We start from the raw sequence: 17,327 nt of genomic DNA, 5'->3' as shown, positions 1-17,327 counted from the left end.
GCACAGAAGTCAGTGCAAACATCGAGTGAGCCAGTTACAGGGTGACCAATGTGGAATCAGAAATGGATCAGGAACAGGGCGTGTTTTCTTTCAGGCCTTTCACGATGTTCAGTGCAAGTTGGATTCAATCCATATAGGCAGTACTTACACCTCGGGTGGTGATAAAAAGTATAACCAAGTGAATTTGAATTCCAAAGAGAAACTGTCACTTCAGAAACAACTTTTGTCTAATTTCAAGTAATCAAACATCTAAGTGATAATTCTGGATGTGTATCATGTATAACCTCTCACATTCTCTGAATTTAACTGCATTTTAAATGCCCCAACCCTATGCTGGGCCCTCGGCAGTTCAAGTGAGGAGTCCTAACCACTCAAATTCTAGGTGTTGAGCTTTTAAAAGTTAAGAAAGCTAGGCTCTTGTTATAACGTAGCAATTTTCTCCCTTTTCATTTTCTATTTTGGGTGCTTGCTAAATACTTGTTGGGTGACTTTTTGTGTATTTTTGCAAACAAGAAAGCAGCCTTTATACAAGTCTATCTTTATTTGTAAAAAATAATATACAACTAAAGCTAATTTGATTTTTAAAATCAAAATTCATTTAGTGATAATGTACATTTTATAATAAAATTGTAGTAAAATACTGACATTTGATAGTTTAAACAAAGTATCATTCATGTAAAAATCATGTTGCATGTAAAATTTAATTAGAAAATTCATAGTTCACAAAAGTACATATATTTTGTTGATAGCTCATGAGGACATTATCATAAACTTACTTAAGATACAGAACAAAATTCACAGTTAGCTTGACATTTAGTACTATAAAATTTTAAGGTGAATCCACTGATATTTTTGTTAATAAGGTACACTTGAAACAATTCAGACTACCAATGAATCGACATTTTATTGTATAACCAAGATCTATTGGTTTTACAATATGTCTAGTAATCAGTTATTTCACCAATAATTTAAATGAGAGATCCAGTTGAAAAGACCACTGACATATACTTTTAGCGGGAAAATTAAAATAAAAAGCACTAGCAGCTTTGATTTCCATTTTCATGAATACATACAAGACAGATCTGTATTTTTACAGTTAAAAGTTGTTCAAGAAGTCAAGCCCTGAAGTATTTCTTCCCCTAAGAGAACAGTTCTGATGTTAAAACTTTGTTTAAAAAAAAAAAGAGAGAGAGAGAGAAAGAGAGGTAGTATGTGAAAGTATTTTTACTCAAAATGTTGAACCCCTGCACCACTTGTAATATAAATGAAATGTAACCTTCTACTTACTAAATTTTGCCATTCAAGAGTTAAATTTGTAAAACTCAACAGAATGTTAAACCTGGAATGCCATTAAAAAATAGTGGTTAAATAAGTGGAAGAATTTCTATGAATTCAACAAAAAGTATACTGTGTTACATAACATTGTGCAGTTAATAGTTTAGTGATAATATGTTTAGTGGTACAATGTGAACAAAATACGATGAAGTATTCTGAGTCAAGTGATCTTCATTTAATCAACTTTACTTCATATACTTTTACCATATAGAGAAAATATCCTTCAAAACGGAGTCATTCCATTCTTCATTGTTTTAATAGCACACAATTGTTAAAAGGTGTCCATTCTAGCCCTACCATAAAATTAATCAATAAATAACTCTGAGAGCAACATCAGTAAGCCACAGGGAATTCGTGTAGTTCATACTATTCTTAGTCTTTATATACAAGCTACCGAAGCGCCTGTGCACCTCATACAATGAAACCAGGCAAGGAGCGAAAAGTTAGCAGCCTTGCTCTTACCTTGTTCTAAGCGGATGCATCAGAAAGTAATAAATAGCCTCTTAACATCGATCGAGATACACTCTACCTGTCAAAGGTGAATACTACATACCTTCCATAAAGTGTAGGCAGTGTTCCTACAATCCCCACTAAGGAAAACCCAAAACTTTCATACAAAAAGTGCACAAGGCTGTCCTGTGTATAAAAATCTTAGTTTGGGTGTTTTTGTTTTTTTTTTAATGAAAATAATTCACACTACTCAAACACATTAAAAGGGTATAAAGGCAGACCAACAAAATACACAAAGGAAGGAATGATTTCCAATGAGATTCAGAATGAGGACAAGAAGACATTATGGGAGAGAGTCTCCCACATCAGCAGAGGCGAGGGAACTGCCTTTCACAACATTTAAGGGATGCCTGAATGGAATGAGTTTGTAAATGTGGAAGTTACAGGAGGGACAAACGCGGATCTGAACGACTGTCAAGAGTTTCTTAATTCAGGAACATTGCCTCAATGATTTATAACTTGAAGCAGCCCCTAAAAAAGTCAGTTGGTTTGATTTCTTAGAAATTGAAAGGCCGGGGTGGGGGGGTGGGGGAGCATTTGGAAAAACTGTTAAAATTACCAACAGAGGAACATCTAAAAAGTCAAAATAAAATACGGGGCATATAGGAGCCGAGGTCCCCAAAGTACCAAAATAGATAAGACTTCTTCACATTAGAAATTAAAAAATATAGTTAAGGGAAAAATTAACCAGGCTCTGCACAGCAGGTTAAATATGCAACCACTTCAAACAGAAATGATCTAGTCCTTAGGGTGTTTAGTTCTGGGGAAATGTGCTCTAACATCCAGTTCTCTATAGACAAAATAGCAAAAGCACATCATTTCAATAGCAAAGGCCCCTCTGTTTTAGACTTGAATTTACCTCTAACCCACCAAAGTTTATATGAATTATCAAACTACTATTTCAATAACATTTTAAGCTTGCCAGAGATATATATATTTTTTTTTTTCATGCCTATCCCAGATCACTTGTTCAGAGGTATATAATGCTTGCAACTAGCCAAATTTACAGAGTCTCCGTGGCATCCTCGTTCAGAAGACATTCAAGCCGTGAAGGTCTCATAGTGTGATGACTGTTCCATCTTCCTCTAAGAGTTTCTGGTCTGGAGCACTCGTTTCGAACTCGGTGCGGCCACCACTTGCTACCGGTGGTAAGCTCACCTCGTTAGCAGGGATGAAACCGTTCTGCCCAGACTCGAAACTGAGTTCTACCTGCGTGAGCGACTCGAGGCTCTCGGCGCTGGGCGCGGCCCTGGGGATCTGCCGCGGCTCCCCGCTGTCCTCGATGACGATGTCGTCGTCGTCGCTGTCCTCCTCCCCCGGCTCCAGGCTGGGCTCTGGCGGCGGCGCGCAGCTGGGGAGGCTGTTGTCGGTCGACTGGCCGGAGCTGCCCGAAGTCCGACTGTTCCGGACGACGTTGTTCCTCTGGTTGGCCGGCCGCACCGTGATGATGAGGTTGCGGCTGTTGGCGATCATCATGTCGGTGACCTGGTCGAGGCTCTTCCCGGATACCTCGATGCCGTTCACCTCCAGGACCTCGTCGTTGACAGCCAGCAGCCCCGTGCTCTGAGCCAGGCCCCCCGGCACGAGTCTGGAGATGAAGATGCCCGGGACCTTCTCCAGGCCGTGCGGGGTCACCCGGACGCTGGCCCCGTCCCGGATGTAGAAGCCCAGCGGTTTCTCGGTGCCGTACTTGTAGAGGCGCACCCGGCGGTGCGTCTCCGGGAGAATGTCCACGTCGATGATGGAAGACACAGGCCGGAAGTCCTGGGGCAGGCTAATGACTATGTGCGGCTTTCTTCTGTGGTTGTCGGGCCGCAACACGTTGGTGAGAACATTCTTCTTCTTGATGAGGGTGTCCGTACCAAAGGCACTGTAGTCTGCCTCTTCTGTTCAAACAAATAAAATAAAATAATTATAGGAATGCCATGAAAATACACGTTTATCTATGGTGGGATCTGGACAGAAAGGGTAACTCAAAGCATATTTGGTACAGAAACAAAACTCATTAAATATTAGCCCGTTTCCATCAGATAAAAAACGGAGTGAAGTAAGAAGACGTGCTGTGCCAGGAAAAACCACTAGGTGGCCCTCTCAAGTATTCACCGTAAAATCACCAAAAGGTGACCTTAGATTTGATAAAGCTCAAGGACTTAAACATTAAATATGGCAAATGAAATTCTGATAAGCCTCACACACACATTCTTGGCACCATTTATAACAAGTTATTTACACTGTATTTTCCCTACATTTTTTCAAAAACCTCCAGTTTGCATGTTTATATTTGACTTAACGACATGAAATTGGACACTTTTGAAGCTCAAATACCTGTTTTAGAGATTGCACAGACAGTATACAGGCAGATCTCTTTTTATTGTGCCTCACAGATAATTTTTTTTTTTTTAAACAAGAAGGTCTGTGGCAACCCTGCATCGAGCAAGCCTATCGATGCCGTTTTTTCAACAGCATTTGTTCATTTCGTGTCTCTGGGTCACATTTTGTTAACTCTTGTGGTATTTCAAACTTGTGATCTTTGATGTCACTATCACAAAAAGATGACGACTCACTGAAGCGAAGGTTACATTTTTTTTTAAGCAAAAAGGTATTTTAAAATGAAGGTTTTTTTTTTTTTTTAGACATAATGCACTTATTTGTGCCAACATTCATGTGACTCACTCTATTGAGATAATCACTTTATAGAACCCAAAAATATAATATCCAAGGTTCACCTGTAATTAAGTGCAATAGATAATACACATAAAATCATAATGAAATTAAATGAACATGTATCAAACACAGAATTTTGGTCTTCTGCAAGTACATGCTCCCTCAGTTTTCTGGGCAAGTTTTTAATCTTTCATTTTCCCACTTTTCAAAGAGGCTGAGCTGAGACAGACACAACAGGTAGGGGGAGGGTTCTGGCAAAGCTGAGCACTCCTGCCCCGTTTAATGGCGTGGCGTCTCTCGCTCCAGGCAGCTTCTCTTCAAGGACTGTAGGAATCTGTGTGGCCAGTTCAGCTTGTCAGAGAGATTTTTACGTTTAAAAAAATCTTTCCATTTTAAAATCCTGCACCCAATTAAATAACAACAATAACGTGTTTAAGCAAAGTAACACCTGAGAGGGGGGAGTGACTTATTCTTCAAGTCAGCCATTGATCATTTCTGATGGAAACTAGGGAGAACAGGGCACTAAAACTCGATCTTCTTAATCGCGCAGCTGGAGGTAGACAGCCTACAAACAACATCCCTCATCAGAGGATGAGCGAACAGAATTAACAGCAGGCACAAAAGGTGAAACCACGTTTCAACAATAACTAGAGTGACGATAAACTAAAAAGAATCTCCAAGGATTAAAAAAATTAAGAATTAAAAAAGACAAAAATACCCCCATGACCCCAAGAACTAAAGTCCTAGTCTCAACCAATGCTACAGACGACAGTAACATCACCAGCCTGTTTCTGCAACAGGGCTTCCATCTCCCATCTCTTGTCCCCTGACTCAGCCTCCTTATGATGAATATTATTACCTTTACTTCATACGAAATTAAGGGACAAATAGGAGTACAAGTTGGAGAAGACTCTTGAGAGTCCCTTGGACCACAAGGAGATCCAACCAGTCCATCCTAAAGGATATCAGTCCTGGGTGTTCATTGGAAGGATTGATGCTGAAGCTGAAGCTCCAATACTTTGGCCACCTGATGCAAAGAGCTGACTCACTGGAAAAGACCCTGATGCTGGGAAGGATTGAGGGCAGGAGGAGAAGGGGGCGACACAGGATGAGATGATTGGATGGCATCAGCAACTCAATGGACATGAGTTTGAGTAAACTCCAGGAGTTGGTGAAGGACAGGGAGGCCTGGCGTGCTGCAGTCCATGGGGTCGCAAAGAGTCGGACACAACTGAGCGACTGAACTGAAGGGTACAAAATATGTTACAGACAGAAGACTGGCCCAGTTTTCTTACTAGACCAGCAGTGTGCACATTCACTTCACACAGTGAATGTTAAGTGTACACTGTGTGTCAGAGCCTGGAGAACTTCAATGCTGTTTTCTCAGGGTGCCTGATCACGCCTCAAGAGCTAGTTGCAGAGAAATGTACAAGACCAGGGGTGCCTAATTTTGGGGCACTTTTTACCACCCGGGGATAATTTTGCTTCATTTATGGAGAAAGTACTTACACTGTGTTCTTACAAAGACAGAAATTTATTTACAATTTGGCTTGGGAAATAAATCCACTGACAAAACAATCTTTTGGGCAAAATGTGGCCAAAAATCTATCAACAATCTTCTCCTGACTGTGTTCATTCAGAACTGTACGTGTCTTATAATCAATTAAGAAAGCTCACACAATTTTTATGTGGGAAATTTCAGACGATACAAACAGAGAACAAAACCAAGTTGCCTGCATACCTATTCATGGGAAACCTGACCAAAAGACCCCCCAATCTGCATAATTTGGCATCGCCTCCAGACTCTGTTGAATGCTCTCTGCTTAATTCTCAAAAGCAATATGCCCCAGTACAAAGGCACCTTTGTTCGCCCATCTAGCTAATCAGTTTCCAGCCACTGGGAAAAGAAATATTTTGGCGGAAAGCCAGGGTGCAGGGTGTCGGCTTAAAGTGTAAAGGTGAGCGTGTACAGGGCCCAGGGCTGACGCTCCACCTGAGCGTGTCTGTCAAAGTGCAAAACTCCGAACGGGACGGAGAGCCGGACACCTGGCTCATGGCAACCTTCCACTTGCATAAGCCCAGGCTGACGCAACAGCACGTGATACGGCTGGTGCAGGAACGCCTCACCTGTCCCGAGCCTGACCAGCTCAGCTCGCTGAACGGATGAGGCTCTCCACCTGGAATGCCGCCGAACAGCCAGGCTGGATGTCTCACTTCCTTACACACAGAAAGCGCCTGTGCGGTAGTCACCGAGAGGGAGCCCTGGAGGCCCTCCCTCTGAGCCTCTTACTGTTTAAACATTAATTCCAAAAGCCCTGGTTATCTCATTCCTCAGCTCAGAGCCATGAGTCAGGACTGAGGGTCCACCAGTGAGTGGCAGGCACAGATAGAACAAATAGAAGCCTACAGTGAATATAAAGCAGACCTGAAAACCAACGAACAAAGTATTTCTATAAAACCCAGAAACGTCCCTGCACAGTGACAAAACAGTGACCACTCCTGGGAGAGTCACCAAGAAAGTTTAAGACTATGATGTGTTTCAAGTTCTGCTGGAAGACAGGGAAGAATGAAATAGTTCAGGGAACTGTTCTACTCAAGGGGTGGACAACCTTTTTCTGTAAAGAGTTGTACCGTAAATATTTCAGGGTCCGGTAGGTTGCACGGTCTCTGTTGTAAAAGCAGCTGCAGGCAATACAGAAGGGAGTGAGCATGACTGTGTTTCCATGAAAACTGTTACAAAACAGCGAGCAAGCCCGAGTTTGCCAACGTTTGTTCTCATCCAAAATGGTTAAATGAAATAGATGTGGCAGCTTTTTAAAAGGATTAAACGTCACTTAAAGCAGTATTCAAGTTCTGCAGATCCCTTCACTTTCTAATATAAGAAAAATCAACCACCAGCTACGTAAGAAGCACCTACTGCTGCGTGGCCACGCCTTGCGCTCTGGGCCGCAGATCCAACACAAACCGGCGCGCAGGTACTTTTCTTTCAAGGTGTTTAGAGACTAACAGAGATGGCAATTAACCAAGAACCCGAAACCATTATGATTACAGAGGTGCCAAGAGCTGTAAAGTACCCTGGGCTGAGGGAGCCTGTCAGTGGGCGTACAAGGGCAATGGCAGCCTTGCTCAGGGAAGTGAGGCTTATGCTGACACTGGAAAAGAAAGGAGCAGCTCATCGGGTAGGAGGGAGGGAAGAACTTGCAGGCGCAGACGGGCAGGATGGGGCCTCTGGAGAACGCAGGCTGGGAGTGGAGCAGGGAGGAGGAGAGCCAAGTCAGCAGACAGGGCTCTGTGGACAGACACCGGCGCCCCGGGGAAGTGGGGAGGATTCCGGACTTCAGCCTAAGGCCAAAGGGAAGAAACACCAAGGATTTTCTGGCTGTAAGCTAGAGAAGGGACCTGCAGGGCAAGGTAGGAGGCTATTGCAGGTAATTTAGGATGGTACCTGGCCTGGAGCAGAAGCAATGGAGATGGGGAGGTAAGTCTGAAAAATAATTAGAACACAGTTTTAATAGGCTTGGTGACGGACTGGTTGAAAAAAAAGAAGTATGTGTCAAAGGTGACACCCAGGTTTCTGACATAAGCAACTGGTCTCATATTCTGAGATGTTTCTCTACAGTTTCTTTTTATTTTACTTAATTTTATTTCTTTCGTTAAACTATTTTTTTTTTACAACTTACTATTAAAATATATTTTCCTTAGGCCATTTCTAAATTAAACCCGACTCATTAGAAGATAACCTTAAAACACATCTCCCAAGTCACATCTACTGCACGGCAGAGTTCTAAGAGATGGCTGAAGGGCCACCCGGTTCCAGGTATCTGGGCCATAAGGCCATGTCCTAAGGCAGATGAGGCTTAAAGCAAGACCAAAAGTATCCCCAACATGCTCCTTTGAAGAAACCTGCGGTACACATGTGTTTGTCTGATGGCACACAAGAACAGTTGGCGGCAATGTGGCAAGAAGCTGTGGTGTAGGTATCCTGATTGGATCTGGCGAGGAGTCCACGAATGTCACAATGGGGCTCAGACCTGGCTGATCATCATCAGGATGGGCTGGGAGTATTTTGAAAAAACACACATTTCCCTGGCCATCCTCCAAACCTACAGGGATGACCTGAGTACTGTATTTTTTAAAAAAATTTTTTTATTGGAGTACAGTTGTTTTTCTTTTAAAGGTGTAACCTTTAAATATTGTCTAAGATTGTTTTACATACAACAACCACCTGTACAACAAGAGAAGGAAAACTCTTTTTCCCCTCAAATAAATGAGGAAATTCTAAACTCCAACAGGGCGAAGGGGGCTGGCAAAAGACCTGGGAATCCTCTCTGAAAATAACTTTTAAGATATCAGGTTTTTCTGTTTTGATTCTTGCTTCCACGATAACAGTCCTGGAAACAGTGTCTAGGGTTTTTCCCCTTCTAACGATAAATTACTGTAAAACATAAAACTTTTCAAGATATGCTACAATGTGACCTCCAAAATCAGGCTATGAAGTGGTTTATGCCTTCAATCGTGAGCTTTCACTTCAAAGAAACCTTATTTGATAGAGTGTACCAGATTTTAACAGGTCACATGGTTTCAAATTTTGAAATTGTTTTTCTATCTGTCTTTTTGGTGCCATATCAAGAGCAACCCACTGCCCTGCTGACTGCTAAACTGGAAGCCGCAAACCAGAAAAACAGAAAGCCTGTTATCATTAAGCAATGAAATGTAACTATACTTAATATCATGTTTTATATTAGTTTCCTGAATTTAATGTTCATCAAAGATTATGCAGAATCAGCATTCTACTTAAGCATCTGTCCAGCTTTGTTTAAAAAAAAAAGTATCCCCACGAACTATAGGGCACTTTGTAACAATGTAAGACCACAAACACATTAACGCTACCTAAGTAAGGTGATTCCAGGTCTCCAGGGGGCAATTTGGTAGACGTGGGTCGGTGGGGGCCCTAGCTGGGGTGGTCGGAAGAGGCCCCTCTGAGAAAGTCACCCGCACTGAGAACTGAGGGAATGGAGGCAGCCACGGGCTGAGCTGCAGGAAAAGCATTCCTCACAGAAGGAACAGACGCGCAGAAGCACGGAGGCGGCAGCAGGCCCACCCAGTCGGGGGGGAGGGGGGGGTGGGAAATCAAGCCGGCATGCATGTCGTGGTTCGGGAGAGGAGGACGGGGGAAGGGGAGGCTGTGGGGCCCAGATCAGGAAGGTTCTTGCCCTGGGTGTGACGGGAGCCACTGGAGGGTTTTAAGTGGGAATGAATCGACTGACTGACTTTGCATTTTTTGCTTAAGTCATATTTGTATTAAACGTAACAGTTTTAAAAACAAAAATCTGCTGAACACAGTCTTTTTCTAACTCAAATTCTAAGGGCTATGAATCCTACTGGACATTTACCTCTACTGCACAGAAAACTTTTTGTTTACTGTGTTTACTTCACAAGTCCCTTTTTGAAGAAGGGACTAACAGAAGATAACCACCCTTCAAAGAGGTTAGGATTAATCCTATGAGTGTTACAATGCCAGTAACATCAACATGTGACCTATAATCCACAGCCTATAATCTTTCTAACAAAGGGGATAATCCAACAAGTTTGTCAGATGGCAGTAGTTTAAAAATAGTCATTCTACATTTAAATACACTTCCAGATAGCAACTAAATTTGTAATGAAAATTACAACTGTTAACAAGGAAGGCCTTTTATTCAACAAAAATGATTTAAATTATTCTGTTTAAAATGACGAGTTCCACTGGCATGTTCCTCCTTCTCCAACATTCTATGCATAGCTTTCTAGTAACTAGCCCTGGTCTTCGTCTCTGCTGGCTTTTCTGTCTACTCCCAGAAATTTCAACTGTCGCTCTCTGCAGACTTCAACTCTTTGCCCACCATTTCTAATTTTGTACGTGACAAGGCTGAAACTTGCCAGCCAGATAAGCTTTTTTTCTGGCCTAAGAGGAAACCAGTTTTCTTTCCGAGTCGATCTCTCTTCCAAACTGTGCCTGTTTTATGGCACTGTCCCAGCGATCAGGCGCGAGTCCAAGAAGCTATCTTCCGCTGGGCTCCTCCTCAACTCTCTTGACATCTGGTGAGGAGCGTGGTGCCTCTCAAGTCCTCCCCTTTATCTACCTCACCTCGTCTCCCGCTGGGATGGAAGCGGGCAGCGTCTCTCAGCTGCCTGCTCCTCACTCGGGTTCATCCTCAACAGCCCACAAGTCTTCCTGAAGTAACATCCTAGCTGTACTAGGCTCCTGTCACTTATCAAGGAAACCCATCTCAGGGGTCTCTGGGAAAATGAGTTTGTGTGATTCTAACTATTTTGTAAATAGTCAAGTGGTACAGACATAAGTTACCCTACCTACCCTTGAAAGTTTATTTTGTTGGTGGACTTGAGTTCCTCCAAACCAGAAGCAAAGATACACAATCAGTGGAATTTCAGAGCCCTGGGAGTGGTCCAACGCTTATCAACTGATTTGAAATAAAGTTTCGCCTTCAAGGGTAATCTCGGCCCATTCTCTCAAACTGCCTTCTGGGTTGGTTTACAAACACAGTAAGGCTTTAATTATCCCACCAGTACTGGGCTGGCGGCTGTCATGTTACCTTTCCAAACCTCCTCATTTTCCAAAGACAAAGGAAGAAACAGCACGCATAGCGCCCGTCTACAGGCAGACACAGATACGCACACGGAAGAGGCCACAAAGTTAAAAAAAAATTTTTTTTAGGACTTTTTAAAATCAAAATACATTTCAATGCTTGCCATATATAGTGGTTATTTAAAACCTTCTTTTGCAAGACCAATTATCAATGTTTACATTCCTCCAAAATAATGACTTACTAATTTTCCAGATAATTAACTAGCTGTATTTTCTGTGAGAAACACCTTAGAGGAAAGCTAACATTGAGCGGAGCCCCAGTCCAAGCAAAGGCGCTGCACGGAGCTCACACCCCCAGCAATGCTATGAGAGGGCGTGCCCGTTCTACAGATACAGACACTGCAACCAGAAGAGTGAACAACGTTCCTTCAGGTACCTATTAAGTAGTAAGCACAGGATTTCAAAGTTGTGACCGACTCTTTGTGGCCCCATGAATTGCAGCCCTCCGGGCTCCTCCGTCCATGGGATTTTCCAGGCAAGAATACCGGAGTGGGTTGCCGTTTCCTCCTCCAGGGGATCTTCCCGACCCAGGGATCCAACTCATGTCTGTTGTATCGGTAGGTGGGTTCTTTACCACCAGTCATCTTAGTTGCCACCGAAAAAGGAGAATGTTGCTCTGACTCCAAAGCCACACTCCTCCTACCACGTCTTTCTGAATGGACAAAATCACATTCAACATGAAGATTCAATATATTCCTAATTTCCATTAAGAAAAAGAATCCAAGGGTTTACAAAGTAATCAAAACTTTCTAAAGTACACTTAATTAAGTGTACAGATGTTAATTAAATCAATAATATCACAGATGTCTTAACTCACTTGTTAGTTAATTTGGTAATAAGATTCACACAAAATGTCTAATTCCTTAAATTTGTGGCAAACTCTGCATATCCTATTAATGAGAAAAATTAACAACTTCTAATTCTCAAACAGTTTCTCTGGACGTTGGTACTTACCCTTTTTCTGTATAAAGATCCTCAGCAGTGGGTTGGCCGTTGAAACGGCTTTGTGATAATTGTCGTCATTATTTATAGGTAGTAAATCGCCGTGGATGTCTGCATAGCCTACTAAAACGTCAACATTGGGTATTTTATGAACATGTTGCAGTAATCCATAAAACTCCTCAAACTTTCCAGGTTTTGATCTTTCCAGTGAAAACCGACGAAATTCAGCTCCAAACTACAAACAAACATATTAATTTTTAAAAAGGTAACAAGATTGTAACAATCTTACAATGCATGACAGAAAAATTCACAGACACGAGTTTCCTTTAATAAAGAAGACAGTTTCAACCACACAGTTTATAGTCAGAAAGCTCACTGAAAGTGAAAGTCACTCAGTCGTGTCCGACTCTTTGTGACCCTATGGACTATATAGTCCATGGAATTCTCCAGGCCAGAATACTGGAGTGGGTAGCCTTTCCCTTCTCCAGGGGATCTTCCCAACCCAGAGATCGAACCCAGGTCTCCAGCATTGCAGGTGGATTCGTTACCAGCTGAGCTACCAGGGAAGCCCCTAGAAACCTCATTATCTGGAGATAAAACAGCTTAAAGAAGACAGAAATGTGCCTGCTCACGGCTGCATCTCTGAAGGGCATTCCCTTCAAGAGATGCAGGCTCAACTTAATCCCTGGGGTACCCAGGCCTCACTGGGGACTGTCCTGCAGAGTGACTCAGCTCAAACAAACGCTGTCTGGAGTCCAGATCCTGACAACAGTCTTCCCTCCTCACTCAGGCCACGGGGTAAAGGAGATATGCCTAAGTCTTTATTTTGACTGTTAGCAAAAAGCATCTAGGTTTCCTCCCCCTTAAAAGGAGTAACAACTTCATAGGAAGTGGCAGGAATTAACTGCAGCATATGCAAGTAGGACTTTGAACTTCTTGGCATTAAGGTACTGTATGAATGGACGCACGTCATAGAAGAAATAAGTCTAAAGATAAGAAGTGTCTTCCCAATGTTAATCTTTAAAAAAAAAAAAAGGCAGGTTTATTAATACATTAAATATATGTCAAACAACTATCTAATTAATGCAAAAGTGTTTATTATGTGCTTGGCACAGTGCTAGGCCCTAGAGAATGAAAGACTCGGGCCTGCACCCGAGCTCAGCAATTAGTGGGTAAAGAGAATAATTATATGAGCGGTATTAAGGAACCACACAGACAGGGAGGACAGCACTTCCATCACGCCCAGTGTTTATCTTCACAATTCTGACACTCATGTCTGCTTCCCCACTCTAGAATTCAAATGCCACATTGATTCCAGTGGTTCTCATCCGACACGAAGGGCTGGCTCCATCCAGTCCATAACAGACACGATCTGCGACTTACTATGGGACTGGCATGGCATTTCCTCAGATGTGGAAACCTGAGACAGGCCCATCAGCTTTCCTCAAAAGGTGCCTCAGCCACACAAGTTTGGGAAATGCTATATAACTATAATCACGCTCTGGGGACTCACTGGGGAGACCAGTTATCAAAGGCGAGGTGAGGCCCTGGGGTTGATTAAAACAGAAAAAAAAATTTTAAAACAAACTGTTTGCCAAATGTATTTGACCAGTGAATTCCTTTTCCTCTAAGTATCTATTATTGGGTAGTAACACTAGTTGTACTACCACCAGGGCCTTAAACATGATGCACAGAAGTCCCTACTGGAATCACTGAGGTTACAAATGTGTCCATTCAACTTCCCCAAGGATTCCATGGGCTCCCTGGATTCACACCGCTTTTGTTATGGTAAAGAGGTTTATCTGCCTTGCTTATACCCACACTATTTGCTAGTTTTCAATTAAAATGAAAACTCACTAAAACCATCTCTTACCTCTAATAAATTGAAAGTTTCCAAAATGCATTCCTCAAACGTAAACACTAACATTTGTCAAGAAAATAAGGTGACTCACACCTAAAGCGCTCAAAAAGTTGAGTCACACCTTCACGTTTCAAAGTAAATAAAAACTGGGGAACACCCTTCCTATCACAGTCAGTCTTATGATGTTATCAAAAGTCATAGTTTCTCCTCTATTTTCTTTATTCTGGTATCGCAACATCCCAGTGCATTCTGATTCATCCCCGGGCTTTATTACTTCCCCTGGTGAATGGGAGTAACAGCTAATAATTGAGTATTTTAGGGCTGCAATGTTTTTGCTAAAGCTTGTGGATAAAAATTCTTTGCTCGACAATTTTTTTTTCTCTTGCTTAAATGTTATGATAAAAACAATGGGAAATTGTAAGGCTTCACAGTAGATGGGCCCTTTTGCAAAGTTAGCAGAAAAAAAAAGAGAAATTGTTATGCTTCTTGCAGCAGAACAACAGGATTAAGAGAACTTTTTACTACATGAAGAAAAATACAAAAATAGAAATAAAATTAAGACCCAATCAACAACTATTAAAACTTTTTTTTAGCCTGGTCTAGTTTGGCCTGGTCGTGGAGATGGATACCCGTCACCCAGCATCTTTTGGTACAACACTCTAGAAATGTAACCTTGATTTTAATATTGGTTCCCCATGAATAATAACCAGGAAATGTACAGCTCAATGACTATTCCTTCCAGGTCTTTGATATCTAAGACTGCTGAAGGACATCACCTTGATTAAGAGCTCTCTCAACTCTACAGAAACAGGAAGATAAATGTTACCAAAAAGTTACATGGTAACTGGTATCACAACTTCACTATACTTATATTTGCATGATCCATTACTTTATTTGTACCATTTTCCCCTTCCATGAGCAAAAGATATGACATTGACACTTGCTTTTTATGCAGAAGAAAAAGAAATCCTGAAATGTGGATCTGCATACCAGAGTTGGGGTCACAACCTCTTCGTTATCAACTTTGTAAAAAGCTGTGATATCACCACCAAAGCAGTGAAAATGGACGTATTGTTTCAACCATCTGTCCAAATATTGTTTAAATGGTGAAGATGTCAAGTGCTTTTATTTAAGCCCTTAAAAATAAATGTATAGTTAAAACACAAGGTGTCAGAGACGCACTAGAAATCGTACCTCCTCTGTGCCTATTGATCAGTGGCTAGAACACGAGTGGGACCCACTTTATGAGATGCAGGTTCTCAGAATGTCTTGATTCTGCTTAAGAGATACGGTTCACCAGCAGTACAGTAGAGCAGGCCAAATATAAAATGGGTAGTGTGGGAAAGATTCACAAACCAGTTGACAGAAAAGATGCACGGAAAGCCTGAAATTCTAGTCCCTACATGCTGGAGGTTTCCTAATCCGAAGATAAATTACCATTTGACTGTATTTATCAGAGCACCTAGAATCCCTCCTCATTTTTTTCCTATGATAAAAAGTTAAAGACTTGCTACCAAGATTAGGACCCCCGAACTGAATTTTAAGATTATGCAATATCGTGTTTTTCTTTTCTTAACCTCAACTCCCACAAACCCAAACTAGATTTATAACAGAAATGCCATGAGAAAGTTCAACCATTGGGCACAGGACCACTACTACCACTATATGCCAGAGGAAAAACTCTCTATATTTTGTTACCTTAACCGTTAGTTCAAGCATGTCACTTCAATTCGCTATGGCAATTCCATGGAGGACACAGGAGAGAGTGTATTCCTGAAACTGCTATAACTATATTTCTGTTCTTATTAAGCAGAAAGGTTTTTGAAATAAGTACCTATTCTGATACAAGTTAAGTTGAAAATAACGTTCTAAAACGTTAAAAATCAGTTATAGCAACTAACAGGACTTGACTTATCAACTCCAGATAATAAAAACCCTTCTACCCCAGAGAGCCTTCCTTACTCTACTTCACTGAAAATCACTCTTGATTTTGCATTCTCCCTTCCACCCCATCCCCGTAATCTCACACTCGGTAAGGTTTCAATATTTTTGAAGTTGACATGCTTTTCCTCTTCTCCTGCTCTTCCCTGGGTTTTGATTCCGACTCTTATTTTAAATGTTCATGGGGTGTAGCTCCGTGTGCTCTCTGTAGCACTCCTTAAGGCCTAAAACTTACCTTGTATTTAAAAGGGCTTTAAGGTTTTGTCATAAAAAGCAGAGCTTGTTGAAGTCAAAACCTTTCTGAGCCCATGTCTTCTCCGAGAATCAGACTAGATTATCTAAGTCCCTTCTGGCTCTTCAATTCATGAAATGCTTGCTTGAGAATGTTCCTGGGGCTGCCGATCATCTTCAAATTCCAGCTCAAAACCTCCTTTACAAAGCATTCCCTCACTAATCCTGATACACTGTCCTGCTCAAGGAGCCTTGCAGTTTAGGAATTCAGAGGATACCCACACGTAGTCATCAGCAGATGGGCATACCGTTGGTCAAGAGGGAAAACACTTGACCTCAAAGAGTAGCAGGATGGAATGAGAAGGGCATCCAAACTCAAAACTGTGAAGTGCCACTCACACGAAAGGTGACGGTGTGCATTTTACAAGATTCAATGCATACCGAAGTTCGTGCTAGAAAAATCCCTAGCAGGAAGCAAAAGCTAACTTTTACATTTGGGTGACTACGGGTGTTTCAAACACTCTTTACTCACAGGCCAGAAGGCAGAATTCCTCCAAACCTTTCGTACCACGCTGCGCTCGCTCAAATGTCCCCCCATCCTCGGGTATGCCTCGGGCCTGACTCCCATCCTTGAAGGGGAATGATTTTTTAGGGAAGGGGATTAAGCGCTCGGCGGGGCTCTTGCCTTACCTGGGGGCGGGAGAGGACACAAGGCCCCCACATTCTCGGCAAGTTCATTCCCCACCGTCTCCGGCCCCCAAGTCCCCCCAGCGCGCCCCCCGCGGCCCCAGACACTCGGCCAGCCCCTGGGCGCCCCAGGCCCGGTCACTGCGCCCCCCGCCCCAGGGCCCCCCCAGCCGGCCCGGGCCCTCGCACCTTGCTCTTCACCTCCATGGTGCCCAGGCAGCCGCTGCCCGCCCCGTGCCGGTGGCCGCGGTTCATCCTGAGGCCGGGCCCGCGGCGGCCTCCTCCAGCCGGGCCGCCCCTCAGGGGCGCGCGGGGCGAGTGCGCGGCCGGCGGGCTCGGGACGCGGCGGCGGCGGCGGCGGCGGCCCGGGCTCCGCCTCACAGGCACCTGCAAAGGGGCGGCCGCGGCTCGCGTCTCCGCGCCGAGCCCCGCGCCGAGCCCCGCTCCGCTGGCTCCTCACGCGGCGGGACCGAGGGTCGGACTGGCGGCGCGGCGGGCGGGGACACGGAG

General features: G+C 43.1%; 1 protein-coding gene across 5 annotated transcripts; it reads right to left on the bottom strand.

Moving 5' to 3' along the window:
* Window positions 1-612: 612 nt before the first annotated feature.
* On the bottom strand, window positions 613-17,119 carry PARD6B (par-6 family cell polarity regulator beta). Of its 5 annotated transcripts, none has more exons than XM_061127493.1 (4): window positions 17,007-17,119; window positions 12,110-12,332; window positions 11,532-11,807; window positions 613-3,731 (listed from the first exon to the last, which is right to left on the bottom strand). In XM_061127493.1, exons 1-4 carry the CDS (start codon window positions 17,070-17,072, stop codon window positions 2,902-2,904), a joined length of 1,395 nt encoding a protein of 464 aa, XP_060983476.1. In that variant the 5' UTR covers window positions 17,073-17,119; the 3' UTR covers window positions 613-2,901. The 5 variants fall into 5 exon arrangements, with proteins under 5 accessions (XP_060983476.1, XP_060983475.1, XP_060983480.1 ...); XM_061127492.1 differs by lacking the exon at window positions 17,007-17,119 and adding an exon at window positions 16,663-16,842; XM_061127497.1 differs by lacking the exon at window positions 17,007-17,119 and adding an exon at window positions 14,949-15,100 and having other exon boundaries at window positions 614-3,731.
* Between the last annotated feature and the right edge of the window lie 208 nt (window positions 17,120-17,327).

Source organism: Dama dama, chromosome 23 (assembly GCF_033118175.1).
Source record: "Dama dama isolate Ldn47 chromosome 23, ASM3311817v1, whole genome shotgun sequence".
In the NCBI taxonomy this organism is placed as follows: Eukaryota; Metazoa; Chordata; class Mammalia; order Artiodactyla; family Cervidae; genus Dama; species Dama dama.
This window is presented reverse-complemented; position numbering and strand designations above follow the sequence as displayed.

Coding starts and splice junctions, on each gene's coding strand:
- PARD6B (XM_061127492.1), bottom strand. CDS start 16,758: ATGGGAGTCAGGCCCGAGGCATACCCGAGGATGGGGGGACATTTGAGC. Junction 11,808..12,109: donor GATCTTTATACAGAAAAAGG/GTAAGTACCAAC, acceptor TTGTCCATTCAG/AAAGACGTGGTAGGAGGAGT. Junction 3,732..11,531: donor CTGTGCTTACTACTTAATAG/GTACCTGAAGGA, acceptor TTGTTTGAACAG/AAGAGGCAGACTACAGTGCC.